The sequence below is a fragment of the Xiphias gladius genome, chromosome 11 (genome assembly GCF_016859285.1).
Source record: "Xiphias gladius isolate SHS-SW01 ecotype Sanya breed wild chromosome 11, ASM1685928v1, whole genome shotgun sequence".
NCBI lineage: Eukaryota > Metazoa > Chordata > Actinopteri > Istiophoriformes > Xiphiidae > Xiphias > Xiphias gladius.
In genome coordinates, this window is record NC_053410.1 from 7955912 (window position 1) to 7974201 (window position 18290).

At 40.6% G+C, this 18290-nt stretch overlaps 1 protein-coding gene across 2 annotated transcripts in view; it reads left to right on the plus strand.

Annotated features, from left to right (window-relative positions):
• The window catches only part of srbd1 (S1 RNA binding domain 1), a 55814-nt gene that overhangs the window by 22437 nt on the left and 15087 nt on the right, over positions 1 to 18290 (plus strand). For both annotated transcript variants that reach the window (XM_040139765.1, XM_040139764.1), the window contains exons 15-16: positions 6963 to 7054; positions 10088 to 10170. In XM_040139765.1, the coding sequence (XP_039995699.1) occupies positions 6963 to 7054; positions 10088 to 10170 (175 nt within the window). The remainder of the gene's footprint in view (positions 1 to 6962; positions 7055 to 10087; positions 10171 to 18290) is intronic.

Genomic DNA, 18290 nt, shown 5'->3' on the forward strand with positions numbered 1-18290 from the left:
AAGTAGTATACCATCTCTCTTTCTAGTAGTAGTCATACTTGGTACTTCATACTTGTCTGAGGGCAGTACAAGCAGTTGCAGCAGGAAACATACTCAAACAGCCAACAATGTACGCCTGCCTGGACACACATACATGCTTACAATAAGTCCTTGACCGTCTCGCCCTCTGGCCCTCTCCTGATGGGATGAGATCATTATTACTGGCTAGTTGATGGACCTGGAGGACAGTGGTGTAGACTGTATTTATGGCGGTGCGAGGTTGCGGGTGTGTGTATCCCCTGTCATGTCCTGTGTCCAGGCATGCTCCCAGGGCCAGGCTGAGTGAGTGATGAACATACAGTGGCAGGACCAGTGATGACAGAGTGAGATCCAGGCACTCAGGCCTCACCGAAGGTTTGAAGGTTGGCTAGAAGGAGGTGCAGAGGGACAGATGGATTTAGCGGCATGGAAAGGCCTGAGCCTGGGTGTACATTCTTTTCAAATGAGAAACATGTACCCATGGGTACATGTAAAGGTTATGTCTTTGATTTAATGCAGGATGAATAGGATGAATAAATATTAAATTTAATTAATTTTCTAAATCCTTTTTTATTTGAGCAAGACACATATGCCACAGAGGAAGCGTGCAACCATAAAAATTTATTTAGATATGCATTCATTTGTTGGTTTGGAAAGTAAATAAATGACTTAATGGATGAATTTCTGTAGTCTCTTCAAGGTTCTGTTTGATCACTTTTATCTATCATAAAATGTGAAGCTTACGTTTAAAACAATGAATTCATAGACAGGTGGGGGGAGTGCTGGATGGAAGGTTAGAATTGGAGAGGGAAGAATAGACACACTCAGAGCTGTCCTTAAATCAAATCCTTAGTGTCTTTATCACAGAGGAACCATATTACTTTGGAGGCTGAAACCTAAAATAGCGATGAGATGTGATCAATGAAGGCGATGGATGAAGGAGTGGATATCCCTCAATATGAGTTTTCACAGAATTGTGATTTAGTAGAATATGATCTAATTTTATTTATAAAGCCCAATATCTCAAATCCCTAATTTGCCTCAAAGGGTTTAACAATCTGTACAGCATACGACACTCGCTGACCTTAATTTGATGTATTACACCTTTGTTTTACAGCAGATTTTACCAGAACTAAGCAATGTTTCTTGAGAAAAGGTATATTTGTGTTTGTTTGTGTAGCTTGTCATGGGTAGAGAAGTGGTGTCGGGCTGAGGACCTTTGGCATTCGCAGGTGGTGGACAGTGAATATCTGCCAGCCTCGTCCATATCACCCACACCTGCCTCTCCCCTCCCACGATGCCACACTGGTGGTCAGCCTCTATCCCTTCTTCTTCCCTTCCTTCCACCCATCCACCATGCCATCCTCCCCTAGGGCTCCACTGTTCCCTGCAAAAGTTCCTGCGTGTGACAAACGTGTGATGAGTCTGTGTGACATGCCATGTGTGTATTTGTGATTTGGGGTGTGTGCTTGTGCGTGTGTGTTTGTTTGGATGGGTGTGGATGGGTGTGGATGGGTGTGGAGGGGTGTGGATGGGCGTGGATGGGGGTGTGTGTGTGTGTGTGTATGCGTTTGTGTGTGACACAAGTGCAGGCCTTTCCTGCTACCAGATTGACATGAGTGTCTGTGAGGCTCTGCTCTTTTCAGACGTGCCTCACACTGGCAGTTGGAGTTTATGTGTGTGTGCGTGTGCCTGCCTGCCTTCTAGCGCCTTGCTAGAGACTGACGGCCCCTGACACCTGCCATTTGGACGCTTTTCTCTGTGAAAAATGTCATCGTCTTCAGACCCGACGTGTGTGTGTGTGTGTGTGTGTGTGTGTGTGTGTGTGTGTGTGTGTGTGTGTGTGTGTGTGTGTGTGTGTGTGTGTGTGTGTGTGTGTGTGTGTGTGTGTGTGTGTGTGTGTGTGTGTGTGTGTGTGAGAGAGAGATGGTGCGTCCCTCAATTTGTCTCCCTGAGGTCAAGCTTTGCAGCTGACTGAACAATGGATCCAAGCTGTTTGAGCTGTGTGTGTGTGTGTGTGTGTGTGTGTGTGTGTGTGTGTGTGTGTGTGTGTGTGTGTGTGTGTGTGTGAAAATGAATATATTTTGGGCAGGTAATATGTGACATCACAGCTCCTGCTAAGGCAATAAAATAAGGCAAATCCAGTTATCTTGAATACAGTCTGAGTTGTGGACAAATAAAGCAACAGATCAAGCCATTACAGTGTGACACTATATAGGTGTGTGTGTGTGTGTATGCAATCCTTAGACCTCAAGTGTCTGACTAGAAACCCATCTAGATAGCTAGAAGTTAATTCCCACTGACTCCCTTCATTGTAGTGCAGGTTACCTGTAGGTAACATTTTTTCCCCCTGATGGAATATTTTGTTTGACATGGTAGTTCAGGTAACTCTACCTGTTAATGCAGTGGAGGGAAATTGTGGCTCAGTTCCCACATGAGTTTTTGTCTGTTTTCAAAATAGCCCTCCTTATACAACATTAATATAGCCCTATTTATTTAAAAAAAAAAAAAAAAAAAAAGCATTGCAACTGTGTTTTGTTTTGCTCAAGTATCAGAGATTTTACAACATACATTTAGGGAAGGCTAAATAACGTTTTCTTGTATAGATGTATTTAATAAAACATTACATAGCTTTTCATAATAAAACAAAATTTGCCAGCGATATCTTACTTTCACCTCATTTGTTTATCAGCAACTTTGATGCAAAATCATCACCTGGAGCTGTACTTGGAATGTATGATCTAAAGGAAAAATAATATTCTGCCACTGAACTATGACTGGCTTTATTGGCTCTCAATATGTTGTTGTTTGAGCTTTTACATCAAATTGCAATGCAGTCAACCTGAATTTTCCTTCCAAATCTACAAAGTCAGGCACTTTGGATGAAGGTGCTTTAATTCCATATGCCAAGATTTATTTTGCAAGCATGGAAGATCCTCCCTGGATCCCTTATTGACATACTGTCTGTGTCCATGGGACTAAAACACTTCGAAATACAACAGTTTCTTCAAACCAAAAATAAATGTTGCATTCTTACAGTGCTGTTACTGTTTGGAGGGGCATACCTATTAAAAAAACATAAGCCAACCTTTCCAGGTTTGGAGTCACACACACGCATTTTTTACATTCATATTTTTAAATTTACGAGGCCTTGCAGTTCATGTAAAAATCTCGCTGTTGCGCTTTGCGAGCACTGCAGTACCACTGACATATTAAGATTATTTAGGCCTTTGCATCTTAGCATATCTTTTCTGTCCCTGCTCACTATGTTTCCCTCTTTTCCCCCACCCCCCTCCTTCCAACTTTTTGTCCTCTGTATCAGATTAGTTGGTGATATTTTTGCCTCTCTTCTTTTCTGACTGATATGATGAGCTGTTTTTAATTTAGATTAGGGATGTATTTGCCAGGAGGCTGTAATGGGGTATCAAAGTGTGTATCCATCTCTTCCAATGTTAGGTTTCTTGAGGGGCAGCAGGGGGCCAGTCATGATTTTGTGTGTGTGTGTGTGTGTGTGTGTGTGTTTGTGTGTCAGGCCAAAGGGTGTGTCTCAAAGACGACCAGTAGGGGAACCGATAGGGGAGCCAGTTTGCGACTTTGCCCCAGGATGGGACAGGGCTATAGGCAGGCCTGTGTTTGTGTGTGTGTACAATTGAGAGAGCAAAACATAGTGTGAATAAATGATAACCCTACAGGGCCACCAAGTCATGGCTTTATACCAAGAGGCGACCACTGACTTTGTGTCTCAGAGTGTGTGTGCGTGTGTTTGTCCACGCTTCGACCATCCACCCACTTAGGCCAGAGAGCTGGGGAGCTGACAACCTTCTGCTAGCTGCCAGGACGATGCCCTCACTATGGCGACAGCCATGGACGCTATGGCGATGAGAGCTCAGAGCTGTATCCATGACAGTGCTGTTACCAAGCTGCAGCCCTAATTAAGTTAGACATGATAGGGGCTGGTGGCCTCTTTCTTTTCTCTCCCTATTCTCCCATTCCATGTGTTCGTAATGATACCTTTTCACTTTTTAAAGAAAAAATTTTGTCTCCCCTATCTCTCCTTTTCTTTCTCTTTTTGTCATTTTTGGCTCTGTTTCTTGAACAAAACTAGCTGAGGCGCTGCCACTTTTGTCACTTGACCTCCATTGTCCTTCTGTCTCTGAATGAGGGAGGAGAGAGAGGTTAGAGGTGTGTGTTCTGTATTTCCTCTCCACATGAACAAAATTGAAAGCCTTGTTCATCTGTACATACCCTGAGGAAAGAGAACTGCGTGAGATTAGAGTGGATATTTTTGAATAATATTCATATATCTTCTGTGTCTTATTCAGCTAAATTAATTTTTGTGTGTTTGTGCGCATGTGTGTATGTGTGTGTGTGTGTGTGTGTGTGTGTGTGTGTGTGTGCGCATGTGTGTGTGCGTGAGACAGTGTGTGTGTGCGTGAGCGCGAGACAGCGTGTGTCAGGTTAATGACCGGCTCTGCTTTGACCCCTTTGAAGGTCATGTGCCAGTGCTCGTTAGTAGCATCACCATGGCGATATGTCAGCTGTCAGCACGATGGATAAGGAGCTGACAAAAAGAACAGTGGGGTGGAGGAAGGGATGAATACAGAGGATGGGAAAGAGAGAGAAAAAAGAGGGAGGGAGGACAAGTTCATTTAAATGTGATTCTCATCAGAAGGCCTCTGCCACTCCTCATTAACAAGATACTTATAATTGGCAAGGTTGTTGTGGCAAGGTCCAGGCCTGTAGGATTGTGTGTGTGTGTGTGTGCGTGTGTGTGTGTGTGTGCGTGCCACAGAAGGCCTCACTCTGAGTTTTGTTCATAGGGGAGGTGCTGAACCCCTCAGCATATTGGTCAACCCTGAGGAAAAAGCCCCCCTTTCTTCCTCCAATCCCCACTCTCTCTCCATTCACCCAAGAGAGCAGAAGGACCAAACAATACGACAGTTTCACTTGTATGTCGGCAACGTTAACACGGGTATCAGTGGCTTTGTTGTGCCACCATCCGTCTCTGTTGTAATAGATGATAAGCGGCCGACTTTACTGAACACATTACAATGCAATAGTGTAATTTGTTGTCTTGTAAAACCAATTTTAATTGACAAGATCTGAAAACATCAACACAGAAACTGGCATATGAATTTGAATAACAGCGTTTTTGTTAAGTTGTCATGACGTTTTGTGCAATAAATGTTTTTGTATCTTTTTAAAGAAATTTAATTAAACATTGAGTGTAATTATGAAAGTGCTTTTAATACATCTCTTCTCCTTGTCTGCTTGCTCTGCCTAGGAGTGCCTGAAGAGTGTATCTTGTTTTCTTTTTTTCCCCCTCACTATAATCAGTCGTTCATCTTCAAGAGCACCTTAAGACTTCCTTTATCCAGTGCAACACAGTGAGAACTAGGACCCTTCCTTTGTCTTTGCATCGACAGGCAATGAATGATCAAAGTTGATTGACTCTGCCTCTTGATTCCAAACTAGAAAAATTTGGTAACTTGGATAGAAATTTGTGTTGTTTTTTTTGTTTGTTTGTTTGTTTGTTTGTTTTTTCACCTGAGTGGTCTACTGAAATCTGGCTCCGTCTTTTGAAATATTCGAGGTAGAATTAGTACAAGCAGTGGCTGAAACTTAATATTTTTTACCCTCAGTCTTTCAATGTTTTTTCAGTGATTGATCACAGAGGCAGTGATTGACGTGTATGTGACAGCTGCTGGTGTCTGCAGAAACACAACACACACTGTGGAGACAGACCTGTCAAATTGCAACTGCGTTTATTTTTTTTCCTTACCTCAAGTATTTTAGTGGACTGTTTAGTTTGACAACTAGAGACACACTTTGTTCTTTTCACTGATTATCTTACACTGTTGGCTGCCACTCTGAAGTTGACTGCAAATTTTTGAGTATTCTGATAGTGGGAAATTGTGATAAAGTGTACAAAAAATTCAGTTTGGAATGTTAGTGGTCTATTTTTCTCTTCAGGTCTATACAAGAATGAACCAAAGCACATCTTGATTTCTGAGCAAGAATTGTGTGTCTAACTTGTTTTAAAAATGGTGTAAAAACTGAAAAAATCCAAGGTTTTAGCAGGCCTCACATTGGATAGAGTATCAGTTGGAAATTGAAAACAAACATCAATGTCGTGCAGTCACATTTAAAAAAAAAAAAAAAAAAAAAAAAAATTCTCAATGTCACTCCTGACAGTAATTTTCTCTGACAAATAATAGTACACCCAAATGACCTCTAGATGGCAGTAGTGTCACATAAATTGCAAGTGCACCAAGCGATCATACTATAAACAATATTTGCAGCAAAATAAATGACTGTGAATCCATTCTTACCCAAGTGTGTGCCATACTATAAGTGGGCAAAATTGTCTCACTCAGTTATCTGACTCACTAAATGGACTATTCTGAATATGTTTAGCATTCGTAGTTACATACTATGCCAATGGCTCATACAAGCAATTGGGATGCACATGGTTCTTTACAACTGCTTTCAGTTGAATAAGAATTCCCAAAGGCATTTGAAACATTGTAATTGTGCTGTTAATGTTAAGGCAGGGCTACTAATAATGACCCTATTTAGGGCCATAGTGTCAGTAATGGTGGTCAAGCTTTGACTACAAATCTTCATCCAGTTTCAAGTGAGGAACCCGTTTTAGTTTAAGTTATCAGCTGCATTATTTAAGGTGCAAAGCAGTGGTGATTTATCTTTAACATCCTTGCCATTATGTCTTTCAAACGGTAATAACAGCTCGCTATGTTTTTTTTTACTCTCTCCTTTCACCTCCCCTGATTGGCTCGTTTTGAACCCCTCTCTTCCTCACCTTCTCCCCAATAGCCAACCTGCCTCTTATTCCCTGTTTCTGTATAAGGGCCCATCATCTCCTCCTCTCCCTGTTTTTCTTTCTCTCACGCTTTGACTTTTTTTCCTTCCCTTTCTTTCCCCAGTATAACCAATGAGGCAGGAGCATCCATCTACAGTGTGAGTCCTGAGGCAGTCAAAGAGATGCCAGACTTGGACCCCAACCTTAGGAGTGCAGGTAAGCTAGCTAAGCAGCCTGGCGGGCTTGTCCTAACCTGTTGGCGATTAAACATTTTGCCAAACAACTGTGTGATATTCTTTGCCATGCTGTCAATTGGCCTTTGTCTACGGCAAAGTTACTGATGTTGTTTAGCACACTATTTATAGGGTTGCAACTAACAGTTATTTTAATTATCTATTAAGCTGTTCTTTTTTTTGACCTATTCAAATTGTTTGGTTTTTCCAACCCGCAATCAAACACCTATAGATAATTGATTTACGATGATAGATAACAGTGTAGTCAATCGACTCATCACTTAATAACTGCATCAGATCTAACTGTGAATTGCTCTTGTCCCGAAGTAGGCACATCCAGATGTTTTTGAATAATTTTCAGTTTTAGACATTGTGGCCTTTACTTCACATGTAAGCTGAAGTACTGTAAGTGGCCCAAAAGTTCAAAAAGCAAAGAGTCCACATGATGTGGACCACTGTTATACTACTCTACTATTGGATGTTTGGTCTAAGTAACACAAAGTGATCATAATACTGATGAGTAATAGTAGCTAAAAACTAATATTTCATTTTCTGTTTTTCACACACTAACAAATCAGCTGCTTTATAGCAGCTTTATATAAATTTAGTTAATGTAAGCAGTCGTCTATATTTCTGTCAGAACATATGCCCACAGATATTTTTTTTTAATTTTTAAAATTTTTTTTCCACCCTCCAACCAGCATCATGCAGTATTGTCAAATTATCAGTTAATTTATGGCATTGCTATCAGGTCCCTCATGCCTCTCCTGCTTTCCTTTGCCTCTCTGCCTCTTTCTCTTACTTGACACCTCTCCCTCACTCACTCCGCATACTACATCACTGAAAACATAGCACAATAAAAAAGAATCACACTGAGTTTTGGAGAACAAATGCTTCCAGCAGACTTCCTCTATAAAAACCATAAATCAAGTGAGGCTGCCTTATTCCTCACTAGTTTCCTGTGGTCAGCAGCACTGAGAGCCATGGAAAGCAATATTTATACCTTTAATGAAAGCCATGAGAAATCTCCTGCGTATGACTTTGGATGGGTATAAAAAGAGAGATGTGCTGAGCCACGAGACTGTGGTTACAGATTCGGACGAGTGTTTGTGTCTGTCTGTTTTGCCTTCGGGGGGTAATTGTGTTTCTGCTTCTGTCTATTCAAGCGGCCATGCACCATAGAATGTAGGGAACTGTGTGTTAACGGCACCTTCGATCTGCCCCGTCTATCAGTGGGAGATCTAGGGACACCTACTGGTGATGGGCAATATTTCAACCATTTTCCAGCAGGGAAGAGATTGAGAGTGACAAAAATGAAAAATTAGTTGAAAGCACAGATCGGTGTTCCTTCGCCATTGTCACTCGGTGATTGCCTATTCCAGTATGACAGGCAAACCATGCTGTATCTCCTAAAAAGTTGAACTATTTTGATCTAACATTTTTCACCTCACGCTCTGCCATAAAAGTAGTGCAGCCACATCACAGCTGTCCCCCTGGCCCAGCAGAATGCTCCACGTCACTTCCATCCATTTCTCCTGAGCGATGTGTCTGTGTCTGGACAGGGCCTTCCTCTCTTGTTGCTTTCTTCGTTGCCTCCCATTTTTGTTGGGCTGTGTTTGGCTCATAAACTTTGAAAAAGTGCTGGAGAATCATGCTGGACTCCATTTACGAATCGGCTCCTCTCAGTGAGAAAGAGAGAGGGGGAGAGGGAAAGAGAGGGAGGGAGTCAGAGACAGAAGAGATGGAAAGACTATTGGAGAGTTTTGGTGGCGCACTGAGCAAGGCCAGGGTTGAAACTCCATCCCTGTCTAAATATTATCTCAGGCAGCAGCCTCCCACCGCAGCCAGAGGAGAGAGAGAAGAGGAAAGCCATTGATTCCAGACATACTCCCTCTATTACAACCCATCCCTCTTTGTCTTTGTCTGTCCGTTCCGGCTCAAAGATCTAACATGTCTCATGCAGCATATAGTACTACATTTCTGACCACTGAAATTCAAGCATACACTAAATGCACACATACAAAACAGTGACAAGCCACTTCACTGGAAGGATAGAGGAAGGGACAAAGTGTGTCCTAGAATTTTTGATTCATCATAGATTGTGTTTTAGAAGCCTGAATTTATTTTGGATAACATTTTGGTCAATCTCTATTCCTTGATTGAACTCAAACCATTAAGTAAATCAGATACTTCTAGATAGATAGGTAAATAGATAGATGATTCTTTGTGGGTTTTTGAAGTGCGTTTATTTTCTAAAGTGAATGACTTTTTCAGGAAAACATTTATTCCAACTTTGAAAATAATAATAATAAGAACACACAAAATAACAATGTAAAGTGTCAACACCCACAGCTTGCATGTCCTTTGTCTTTTAAAGGGATTTGAATGTGAACAGTTCATTGGCTGTGTTGTTCTCCCCCTCTCTGTGTGCCTGTGTGGGTTGAGGGGTGATGTCATGTATTATGGTGTGTATGTGAGTGAGGTTGTTTGTAATTTTTCTCCTTGTCAGTGGGCCCTGCCAACATATTCATGGAAAAGACATTTGGCTTCATGTTCAGCAGCAGGCTGAAGCCTTACAGACTCCATTGTTAAAAGCAAACCTTATTTTGGTCGTTACAGACTGTGTGTGTTTATTTGTGCGTTACATTTGGCTGTGTGTGCCAGTAGTGGTTTTAAAGGTTCCGGTTGCCACTATCTATCAGGAAGCTAAATGACAGGTGCAGAGACTCCAGTTCAAAGCCAGCTTTAATTATTATTATTGGGGGTGGAGGAATGGCAATTAGGTTTGGCCTACCCTCAGGCCAGTCATGTAATATGCAGGCAATTTGCATATTCAGTAATTATAAATAATATGGATTTGCATATTCAATAACTGTGATTCAGATAGCAAGTTCATAAAAAACACAAACCACAGAATCTCATGAGACATAGAATCTCATGCTTGCTTTTTGTGTGTGTGTGTGTGTGTGTGTGTGTGTGTGTGTGTGTGTGCGCGCGTGCATGTGTGTCTCGACAGTGTCCATTGGAAGACGTGTCCAAGATCCACTGGCTGAGCTTGTGAAGATTGATCCTAAACACATAGGCATCGGAACATACCAGGTAAATGCGTTCTTGTTTTTTTTCTGTTGAGATGCTCACTGTGAGTTAGAGCTTCTTGTCCCTGGGCAGTAGAACATCTGCTGTGAGTTAGACTGAAGCAAAGAGCTGAACAGACAAGCGTGTGTGTGTGTGTGTCTGTGTGTGTGTGTGAGCATGTTGAAGAAAAAGGACATTAGCAATAAACCATGATTGTACACACATGCGTATTGTTATAGCACTGTCTGCTGTAGCAAGATGTGGCATGTGTATTTTAATTTTTCCTCTTTATTCTCTCATTCATTTAACCAGGGTGGTTTCTTTTAAGAGAGTCCTGACCAAAACGGCAGCGTAATTACAAGCAACACACTACCAACAGTCACAGAAGGAATAAGGAAGGGCGACATAAGAGATTTTCTTTTAAACAAATTTTAACCACAATATTTTTCAACAAAAAACTAAAACTAGGCTATAGGTTAAAACGGTGCACTTGCCCATTTCAAACCCTAAAGACATGTTTGTATTTAAAAACATTTAAGGTGACTGGCAATATCTTTTCATTCTAAGCAGTATGAATGTTCTGGTCTGCTGTTAATTCAGTTATTTTTAACTGAGATTTCTTGCAGGGTTTAGATGTGACTTTTGTATTTCAGGCAAAATAAATAAAGCAGAAACTGGGACTTGGGGTATCAAGGGAATGTGAGTGAGGGATAGAAGATGTGACAGGTCCAATGAGAAAGAAGTCAAGCAGGTTGAGAGAAGAGAGGCAAGCAGGGAAGTAGATAAACTTGGCTAAGGCCTGTGTCAACAGATGATGTTAAGGCTGACAGCAAATTCAATTAATGGAAGTTCAGGCATGACGTATGTTTGGACATTTGTCTTTGCTTGTGTGCTTGCTGCTCCTTGTCCACATGTGTTCAAATGTGTGTGCAGATGAGACAACAGTCAGCTCAGTGTTGATTTTGTACATTGCAATGTGTGTGTAATTGTGTGAGAAAGGCAAGACAAGCATTAGGTCAGTGTTCATATTGTTTACACCAGCTATTAACGCAGTATTGTTCTCCATATATAGTAGATCGTGGAAGAAAAGGGTATGAGAGGATGGAAATGAGAACAACACAAAAAGGACTGAGGATGATGAAGGCTCGGATTTTTTTCAGCAGCAATGCTGTTGTGTGCGGGTTCACAGGTCCACTGGCACGAGACGCTGGACCTTTTATTTATGCATGTCGGTGGAGGGATGGCTTAAAAGAACCTTAGAATTGTTTTAGATAGGGTTATTCATGTTTGTTTTGTCATATGTGTGAGAATTTACTGGGAGCCCTTGACACTTCAAGGGCTCTGGGAACCCAGAAAGCTGTAGTAATAAACTGAAATGCCCCAGAGACCATTAAATGAACATAAATTGAAATGGATAATATAAACTTAATGAACCAGTCTCTTGGACTCATCTAAAAAATTAAAATATAATTTAACTAACAATATAAGTGTACAAGACAAAGTTGCACCAGCTTAGTCCAAGTCTGTACCTCTTTGAAGTTTGTACCTCTTTGAACAGCCTATGTTGGACTGCTAAACGGTGACATCACTGTGTGTGCATGTGTGTATATCTTTGTGAGTGTGTGGTAGTGTCCCCTTTGTTTCATACTAGCCCCAGTCAGCTGCGCGCAGTGTAGAAAGTTGCAGTGGTTTATATGTTGTTGTGGAAAATAATGAACCATGTGAAATTTAACCAGTGGTGCTCATAATTCAGCAGAATCACACTGCATAGGAGGCAAACCCTGAGGTAGAATAAGGTCATATTATCAGACTGCTAGTAAATACCAGGTTTTGCTTGTTTTGTCCGAACAAGCAGTTTAAAGACATCAAACTGGGATTTTTTTTTTTTTTTTTTGTGCCACAATTTCAATCCAGGAAAGTACAAAATCCCCAAATTTCAGAAACTGGAAACAGAATGTTTGGCTTTGATTGTTTGACAAAGACTAACAACTAATCACTTCCTTAAAATTGTTGATAATTCGGTTTTGTTGCCTAACTTGTTCAGCTCTTTGGAGGTGTTCAATCGTTCCTTGTAAGGATTGAGGGGAAGCACTATACGTCTGGATTACTGAGAGGAGGCTCCTGCACACAAAGACAGTTATGTACAGCATATTCTATAGATAAGACGTACACTAGTTGAGATTTATTTATACTTCCTTCAGTGTCAAATATTTTTAACATTTAGCAGCTGAAACTCAGGGTGTGTAAAAGTATCGTCATTTGTTGATGTTGGCCGACAGAGTATCCATTTCAGTGTTAACAAGAAAAGGAATCCAGCAGTGTAAAGAGAGAGCCTCAGTGGACAACTACTCTAAATGAAAGGGAGAAGAGAAGGAAGGGGGGTTAAAAAAGGACAGCAGAGGGTGACAAAAGTCAAAGGAAAAGGAATGGGGGTAAAATGGAGATGTGAAAGAGAAAGGAGGAGGTCATAATGTGCAACTGCCTGTGCCTATGTATGTGTGGCTGAGTATGTTAGGTCACAGGCCCGTGTCTCTCATCATGTCCTGACTGGGCTCTCTGGGGTGCCTGGGGTTCTGCACCTCCCGCTCTCAGATCATGTGACTAGGTCAACAAATGATAATATAACCGAGTAAATAAACTCTGGGTGCTGACAGATATGAGATGGGACATCACTTTGACCTGCATGTGAGCTCACACAAACACACACATACACGTACACACTGTCCTCCCCATCCCTTTTTAGAGTTAAAGGGTAAATGTGTGTGTGCTTGCATGTGTGTGTGTGTATACATTTGTATTAGTTTGTGTGGGAATGGAAGAAAAGTGCATTTTTTTTTTGTTTTTTTTTGTTTTGGTAAGTTCTTTTGTGTGATTCATGGCATTTTGAGCTTTTGCGAAAGTTTAATATTAGACCCAAAAAGCATAAGGGCAGATGTAACTCTAGACAGCTGTCACAGCATGCACTCTCTTTCTATCTCCCTCTGCTGACCGAGTGAGTGACAGCTCTGAGAGAAAGGAGGAAATGAGCTGAGGGCTATAAAGGTGAGGCCCATTAAAATCAGTTTGGATGTAACTATTGGTGTGGGAACTTTCTTTTCGCTACAGCACCACTGACAGACAGGTTTTGCTGGATACCGAGTCTGCCACATACTTAGCTTTTTTAATGGACAGCCAAGGTTTATAGTATTTTTTTATTATTAGTGGTTGCCTACAATACAGTACATTTAAAGACTATTGATAATCTTATAGATTTGAAATAAATTGTATTTATAGTTCAGAACACTTACGTGGACAACCATATTAGGAGTTTTGTGTCCTTTACAATTAGAGATTTAGTGGGTGTGGCCTTTGGATAGCTCCTTCATCTGTCAATCAGCTCTTTAAATTGCATGGTCTGTTGACAGCTGGGTAATCCCCAGGGCTGTGAAACTAACTGCGACTGGAAACACACAGACACACACTGCTGTGTAAGAAAACATTTCCTGCCACCCGGATATTAAAGAAACTGTCACTCTTCCCCTCACCTCTTTTAACCGTTCTACTTCTCTCACTCCTTTTTTTTGCTAGAATTTTCCCGCTCTTGTCCCAATGACTCCCTTTCCTCTGGCTTCCTTTCATATCATATTTTCTTTTTCATTTCAAGTGGTACAGATTGTATGTTGGACATACACTGTAAGCATGGGAGAGCATATAATCAGGTATAGCTGAAGGGACCTTAGAACCTGGAGTTTGGGGTTGCTGCTGGTTTTCACAGTGTCAGTTTGAACCGGGAAATTAGAAACTGGATAAGGCTGAGGTTGGTAGCTGCAACCACCATGGATTATTAGAGCTGTGGATCAGTTGAGACTGATTTAAAAAAAAGAATATTGATATTTGAAGGTTTAAAAAGCCTGATAGCAATATAACAGCCAAAAGCACATATCTTTGGCATTTCAGTGCTGTGATTGTTGGCTGACACGTTCCAATACCAATATATTTGTGATAAATAAGCCTCTAAAATACGGCTTTATACCTTATTGGCACTTGATAGACCAGTAATTGTAGGAAAACGTGTCATTAGAAGAAGTGAAATTAGGTATTCAGACCTTGTGGGGGGAAAAAAAATTAAGTTGTTTTACTTTTGTATTTAAACTGCAACTTCAGGCGCTTTTGCATTGGCTTAAAAATTCAGGCTGAATTTGAGGTTTCTACCTACAGCTAGTGCAAGTGATGTCACTTTCACACTAAGGCCATTGTGCCTATAGAGCTTTGTGGTTGCACAGCCGCGCAAGTGTGTACTGTTTGTCTGCACTTGTGCATGCTATTTTTCATTCCTGAATGGTTGTGCCTACAGGGGAGACAGGAGCAGACAGAGCTGAGAAGTAAAGAGGGCAAGAAATTGAGAGCTGACAATGATTGATAGTTCCTGCCTCTGCGATTTGAGGCGTGGGAAAAAAAAAAAATCAGGCTCTTTAAGATTTGATCAGTGGCAGGAGCTGCCAAACATTATCTGCTACTATTTTAATTATTTCCTTTAGGTCTTTTCAGAGCATGTGTCTGTGTCTTTGTGTGTTGAGTAAGGTTGTGAGATGAGTCAAGCTTGTTTAATGGATTTACACAGGCAAATGCCACTTGGCTACTTATTCAAAAATATATAAAATGTCAGGCTACTAGTGCTGTACAATTTACAGTGAGGATGTTTGTATTTCAGTGATAAAGTTTAAAAGCTAGTAAACCTTTATTTTAATGGGTTCCATCTACTACCAGTGTTGTAGGACAAACACGCAAACATTAGAAAACTAATTTAGTGTCAAGTGTAAAATAAAATTAGTCAGATTATAAGGAGGATTGTAAAGCAAGGAAAATGTACTATGCAATGGAAGTAAAAGTGTGTTTTGGAAATATTAGAATGATATTCTGAAGATCAGCTGATTTTAGCTTACACTACTGGGAAACAAAAAATACTTAACTTGCTTCAACCTCTATCCTCTATATAATGGAATATTTCTTCACGCACTGTGTCAAGATAGTTGAAACTGATTTTGTTGTAACTTAAAAATCCTGCTCAAGTCAGTCTGTCATTTAGACTTCCTGTGCCTGAACTTTATTGCGCTCTGATTTTCTCATTCTCTGTTTTGCAGTCTTGCAGTCCCTCAGGCAATGGGTGGTTCTGTGTGTGTATATGATTGTTTTGCAGGAAGTTGAGAAATAGCCCTTGGGCATTCAAGAAAGGTGTTGGAAAAACATAAAACCATCTACTTGCTGTCATATCACTTTCAGCTGCTGATTTCTAACTAGTATTTAACTAATCTAACTATGCAAGTATTCTCTCACACACGCACGCGCGCGCACACACACGCACACACAAAGACAAACAAAAACACACACAAACACACACATACACTAACGCACGCATGCGCACAGACTCTAAGTAAAGCCTCCTTCATGCCTGGAACAGTATACAGTATATTCAAGAGGGAGTTCTCAGAGGCCTTACAGATACCCATCAGTCAAAGAGAACATAACCATCAGATAACCTCAGGCACTGTAATCCATTGATATCTGAAAATGAAAGTTATGAAGGAGTAGTTTCACGGCATTGTCACACACACACACACACACACACACACACACACACACACACACACACACACACACACACACACACACACACACACACACACACAAAGGGAGCACACATTTGGAGAGAGTACACTCCAGATTCTGGCTCCCAATTTTTTCCTTTTTAGAAGTCACAAATATTTTAGAAGTTTCCAAACACAAGCAGACTTTTAATGTTTCTTGGCATGATTGTAGCCTCAGTGCTTTCCTCTCATTAAAGCTGATACATCTGCAGCCAGAGGACTGGAGCTACATATAAGGGTTGCAGGGGTTCAGATGCCTCACCATCTGTCTCCACCTGTCAAAAATCCACTTCCAACCTCACTTGTACCAATATTTTGTAATGTAGATTCTTAAATGGAATTGTGTGTGCAGGTCTATTTTTCTTTTAGTTCCTCTAAAAAAAAAAAAAAAAAAAAAGGGATTGATACCAGTGATGCTACTCAAGTTGTAGGCAACTTAGCTTTACAGGAAACTGAAATGTATTGCTAGTAAAATCCATCACTGTCAGACAACACCTCAACTCTCAGCATTTGCTTCGCCTCCTGTTTGCCTCTCTGGCTATCTTGCGGGGCAGATGTGGCCCAGGTGGTAGAGCGGGTCGTCCACTAACCGGAAGGTCGATGGTTCCAGTCCGCATGTCGAAGTGTTCTTTGGCAAGATACTGAACCCAAAATTGGCCCCGATGTGTTGTGTGTGTTTGTGTGTGTGCGTAGAAAGTGCCATATGTATTGAAAAGAGCGCTGTGTGTGTGTATCGTGAACGTGGAATGTAGAATAAAGCGCTTTGAATGGTCGTTAAGACTAGAAAAGCGCTATATTAGTGCAGTCCATTTACCATTTACCATCTTGCTTTCAGGTTCTCTATATTTATAATCTGTGGCTTTAAATATACTGTACATACATAGGTATATCTGTGTGTATGTATGTATGTATGTATGTATGTACAATATATATAATATATATATTTCAGTCATGTTGCAAAGGAAGCCTGTATGTGTTTTTTGTATCAGATAAAAAGGACATTATTGTTTTTAATTTTCTCAGTGCAGCGTTTAAGTATTCAAGGTGCAGACAGAAGCACTTTGTTCTTGCGTATTGGTTGGCTGGCTTTAGCTGGTTTATGGCCAATCCAAACATGACCTTCACACATAAGGATCCAGGCCACTGGCTCTGAATGACTTTGAGGTTAGGGGGTTCGGGCATTGAGACCACGGAATGGAAGCTAGTGCATCTATGGGATGGATGGAATTAGAGTTTGTTATGGTCTTTCCATAGGAAAGCAATATGTTCTTGTGTCCTTAGGTGAAGATTGGGGATCATTTAATAATAATGTTTGTCTGGAAATCCATTTTAAGTCTACTGATATTGTACCATTCTGACTTTTTCTTGTTAAATTTTTGTTGCTAATCTCTCTCAATCTATCTCTCCGCAGTATCTCTGTGCCCCCACACCACCCTGCAATCCTAATTGAGATACTAAGCATATAGTCTAGAGAGAAATAGTTAGAGAAAACCAGAGAGATAGAAAAGGCAGCAGGGGAAAAGTAAGGTTCCTTCCTCAGGGGGAAGATGGAATTTAAAAGGGCAAATGTAGAGAAGGTGGAGTAGAGCTGATTGATGAATGCTTCAGAGTCATCAGCAAAAAGAAATGCTGAACACTAGGACTGCACACTCATGGCTAAGATGATAATTCTGAATTTTGTAAGAGGTGTTGGCGTTTTCTGACATCCATTGGGTACTTTACCTTTCAGTGAAAATTAATGAAATCAAGAGGGAAAGAGAAAAAGTGATACTAAGATTGAGAGAGAGAGCGAAAGATATAGGACGACATGCTCCATTGGTGCAATTAGTACCACTGTAAACTGAGTAGAGCATCAAGAGGGCCTCTGCTCTCTGGATTGCAGAACAGAAACACACACTCGATTGTGTGTATGCATGTTATTAGAGCTAGAATAAAATTTGCTCATTCTCTGTTACAGTTATTCTCTTCCAATCCAACTCTGGCACATGAAGTCACTGCTGCTAGTGCCAGAGACACCTCTCTAAATCTATGTCAGTTGCTTTGTTTGATTGTCCTGGTTTCCTTCTTAATTTGAATGTGATTAATTGGATGAATAAAGGGTGAAATAACTTTATACTTTATACTTATATTAAAATTTGTTATTGCCCAGCTCACTTAGATCAGCTCTGCCAACCTGTACAGTATTCTTTTCCCTGTGGTAATAATAGATACTTAAAACAAGCACTTTTCAGTGTTAGGCTTTGGATTAAGTCTCAGTTTAAGATTGCATTACTGTATGTTTTGTTTTTGCAAAATGAACAGTGGTACTCTATGCCACAGAAGAAAATCCTGAGCTTGTCTTTTAGCAAATCATTATCGAATCATTAGCAAGCAAAACTTTATTTGTACTGTGGAGCACATTTCATAGAAAATATAATGTACTTCACAGAAAACCAATAACTTTAAACCTTCTTACACAAACTGCACCTACAGATATAAATACTTACTCTGCTAACAGTTGATAAGTAAATGCACAATTTA